The 3,840-nt window shown below is 45.9% G+C and overlaps 1 protein-coding gene across 1 annotated transcript; it reads right to left on the bottom strand.

The window, feature by feature from the left end:
- Window positions 1-241: 241 nt before the first annotated feature.
- LOC149179499 (uncharacterized) lies at window positions 242-856 on the bottom strand. The gene has a single exon (XM_089422488.1). It carries the CDS (start codon window positions 854-856, stop codon window positions 242-244), a length of 615 nt encoding a protein of 204 aa, XP_089278614.1.
- Window positions 857-3,840: the final 2,984 nt, after the last annotated feature.

The raw sequence follows: 3,840 nt of genomic DNA, 5'->3' as shown, positions 1-3,840 counted from the left end.
TATTGGTGCCTCGACCAAGATTAATCTGAAGTTTATAATAATGATCATCACTGAGATATAGCAGTGCTCCTCCACCACATCCTGATTCTTGGGCAGAGCCGTCGAAAAAAACCCAAGGCATCGATTTATCCAGATTTATATGCCTGTAGGTGCACGTAGGATTTTTTGGAACAACTGCAGGGAGTAATTCGAAATCTGCAATGGTGTGGCTCAGGATGACAAGCCAATGGGGCTCCTTATTCTAAAATATAACCTGATTCCGAGCAATCCATATTGCCCAGCAAACTAGCAAAGGCATGTTGACGGATTTGCCTGTGTGTAGGCGGCACCAATCGCACCACGCCTCCATAAGATTCTGACCCTGCCAGACTTTGAGGGATGGATAATGAGAAGTAATGTTTTGCCAAAATGCTTTAGTAATCTGACAATTTAGGAACAGGTGCGCCGTGCTTTCCTCTTCTAAACGACATAGGTGGCATCTGAACGGACCATGGAATGATCGCTTCATGAGATTGGTTCCTGTTGGAATTTTATCGAATAGAATGTTCCACATTAAGAGCCGAGTGCAAGGGGCTGCATCCAGCTTCCAGAGATCCTTCCAGATGGGGAGAATAGCCGTGGGTTTGTAAGATTCCATGAGTTTTAAATATCCCAACCTGGGAGAGTAGACGCCGTGGGGTGCGATTGCCCAGATAATGTCATCGGGGCCTTCGGTGAGTCGTATATGCGCCTGCGAGAGAGCGTCAATAAAAGCCCTCCATTCTGGATGCCACTGATCTGGTATCTCTAAGGTACGGGGGGATGCCCAAGCCTGTTGCAGTAAGGTGGAGTTCGTGCTATCTCCGATGTGCCTCATATGCGTGATGCCTCGGTTATGAAGGTGCATTAACAGTCCATCAGATAACCTATGCGAATTGCCGCATCCGACCCACGGATCCACCCCAATCCTTACACTGTTCCTTATTTGATGCGCCAGGTAATACCTTCCCGTAATAGAGGTAAAGATTGGAGGACAACTTTCCAGATGTTTGATATATTGCGACCAGGGTTGTGTTGAAGGCGGAACCAATCCATGAGGTGCAATGGCTTGATATATTTTACCTGGGCGACACGAGACCATAGGCTATCTGTGGTCAAGAGGTTCCACCCAAGTTTGGCTGCCAGCGCCTTGGCAAAGAGGTCGAGGTTCTTAATGCCCCATCCGCCCCATCGTTTGGGTCTTGCTATGGTAACCCATTTCACCCAGGCAAATTGCTTCCCTGTGTGATGACCTTTCCATAAAAATCTGGCACAAATGCTTTGTAATCTGTTCAGGATGCCGCGAGGTATCCACGCCAAGGTCATCCAGTATACTGGAGTGGCTTCAATGACTGCTTTTATGAGAGTCAATCTACCAGCTCTTGAGAGATATCTGTGATACCAAACCTGCAGTCTTTTCTCCACCTTTGCTATTAACCAAGTCCAATCTGCAATCCGATAGCCAAGAGGTTTTAATCTGTACCCCAGATATTTGATGTCGTCAGCTAATGATAAAGAGATGAAAGGGAATCGCTGTAATGCAATTGTACATTCATGATGAGAGCAGCCCACAGCTGTGATTGTAGATTTGCTTTCATTTATCTGCATGCCAGTGGCCTGTTGAAAGAGTGCAAATATGTTCTGGAGAGAAGAGGTGTCACCTATGCATCCATTAAGAAAAATGAGAATATCATCAACAAACAAGAGGTGTGTTAGATAAAAATTATCGGAGATATTGATGCCATTGAATTGATTCCTATCTCGGGCAGATGTGATAAGCCGACTCAATCCTTCCATAATGAGGAGGAAAAGAAGTGGAGATAATGGGCATCCTTGCCTGAGCCCTCTTTCTGAGGTAAAGAAAGTTGTGGCTTCACCATTGAGAAGTACGCTGTAGGATACATCGGTTATGCAGCTCATTATCCATTTAGTGTAGCTATAGGGAAAGCCAAGGTGAGTCAGGAGCAGCCTGATGTAGAGCCAGTTGGCTCTATCGAAGGCTTTGGACAGGTCTACCTTTAATATCAGGCCCTTTTGTTTTTTGGTATGGAGAGAATGTAGGAGCTCTTGAGCGGTGGCAATGGCCTCATGTATCTGCCTGTGATTAAGGAATGCGAATTGTTCAGGGGATATGTGGCGAGATAGTATGGGCTTCAGACGATTGGCGATGATCTTGGCAATAATTTTATATAGGCAGTTGCAGAGGGAGATGGGGCGGAAGTCATTGAAAGAAGTCGGGTGATTGGATTTCGGGATGAGTGCAATGAAAGTGAATTTAATAGCGAAATATATTCTGCCATTTCGTCTGCTTTGCTCTATAATATTGAGGAGATCATTGCCCAGAAGATCAAGGAAAGCAATGTAAAATTCGATGGTCCAACCATCAGGGCCAGGGCTTCTGTCTTTCTTGAACCATTTAATGGTGGATTCGAGTTCTTCCATGGTTACTGCCTTAGTGAGATCCTCTGATTCATCTTGTAGAACGAATCTGGGAAATTTTTCTGCCACTCTCATAATCTCCAGGATATTGGCCTCTCTGGGGGCTCTATAGATGCCTTTGAAATGATCGATAGCTAAGCTGGCCAGGTTCCTCTGAGATGTAATTTGCTGATTTTGTTCATCCCTTAGTTCCCATATTGAGTTGATAGCTTTGCGGCCGTTGGCGAATTTATGATAGAAATTTGTATTGTCATCGCCCTCGGTAAGCCATATGGCCCTGCTGCGTAGCCGCCAGCTTTCTTCTCTATCCTTCAGAATCTGTGTTCGCTTGGCTATGAGGGAGTTGAACTGTTCTTTGCTCACTGCGTTAGAGAAGATGCCATCAGTAGAGTTCTCATATGCTGCAATGACCCTCTCAGCCTCCTTTAGAGTATGGTCATCGCGGACGCGCTTCTGGTGTGCCCAATGCTTGGATAATCGCTTGAGTTCGGTTAGTTTCCTAACGAAACCGGCAGTATGGTCTTCATGATCGCTAATGGGATTGTTCTGCCAATATTCGGTGACCAGCTGAATATAGGAGGGGTCCTTTAACCATGTAGAATTAAATTTGAAGGGGCTCTTGATCTTGTTGTAGAAGTCGACCGTCTCCAGGAAGATAGGGCGGTGATCCGAGATGCCTCCGGAACCGACCCATTGCCTTATGCGTGGAAGTCTGTTATATAGAGATTCCTTAAGCAGAAACCTATCTAATCTTCTGGCCAAGCTCTGATTTCCACTTCTATTGTTAGTCCAAGTGTGCTGTAGTCTGGCAGTGGGTATGTCTACCCAATGATGCTCCTCCAACAGATTGGATATGGTATCCGAGAATGGGTCTACCTGGGCAGAGTGCCCCCACGATTCACAAAAACCCAAAGTGAAATTTAAGTCGCCACCGAGAATTATATTATCCTCCTTTAATAAGTCAGATTCAAGTAGCGCATTCCAAAAGGGAGCCCTGCTAGAACATGGACCATAAACGTTGATGACTCGTAAGTCCATTTCCATGGAGAGAACATAAACGTCCAGGCCGATGAATCCTCTGCCGCCCCAAATGTTACGGATCTTGACTGCTTTGTTGTGTATCCCAATAGCTAATCCACCCGATCTCCCTGATGCGTCAATTGCATGAAAAGTCCAGTAAGGCATCCAAGATTTGAAAGACTGGACTAGGGTGTCAGCAGGACAGAGGGTCTCTTGAAGAAGAATGATGTCGGGTTGAGATATGGTAAGCAATCTTCTGAGAGCTAGTTTTTTGGGGGAACTAGCAAACCCCCTGCAATTGAATGAGAGTACCTTCATGTAGGATGAGGGGCTGGGCCTTGCTTCGCTCTAAGGGCCCGGAGG

The sequence above is a fragment of the Pinus tabuliformis genome, chromosome 4_1 (genome assembly GCF_031772625.1).
Source record: "Pinus tabuliformis cultivar Carrire ecotype Pingquan chromosome 4_1, CPIR1, whole genome shotgun sequence".
NCBI classification, from domain to species: domain Eukaryota; kingdom Viridiplantae; phylum Streptophyta; class Pinopsida; order Pinales; family Pinaceae; genus Pinus; species Pinus tabuliformis.
Note: the sequence above shows the minus strand (reverse complement) of the source record. Positions and strands in the feature narration are given on the sequence as shown.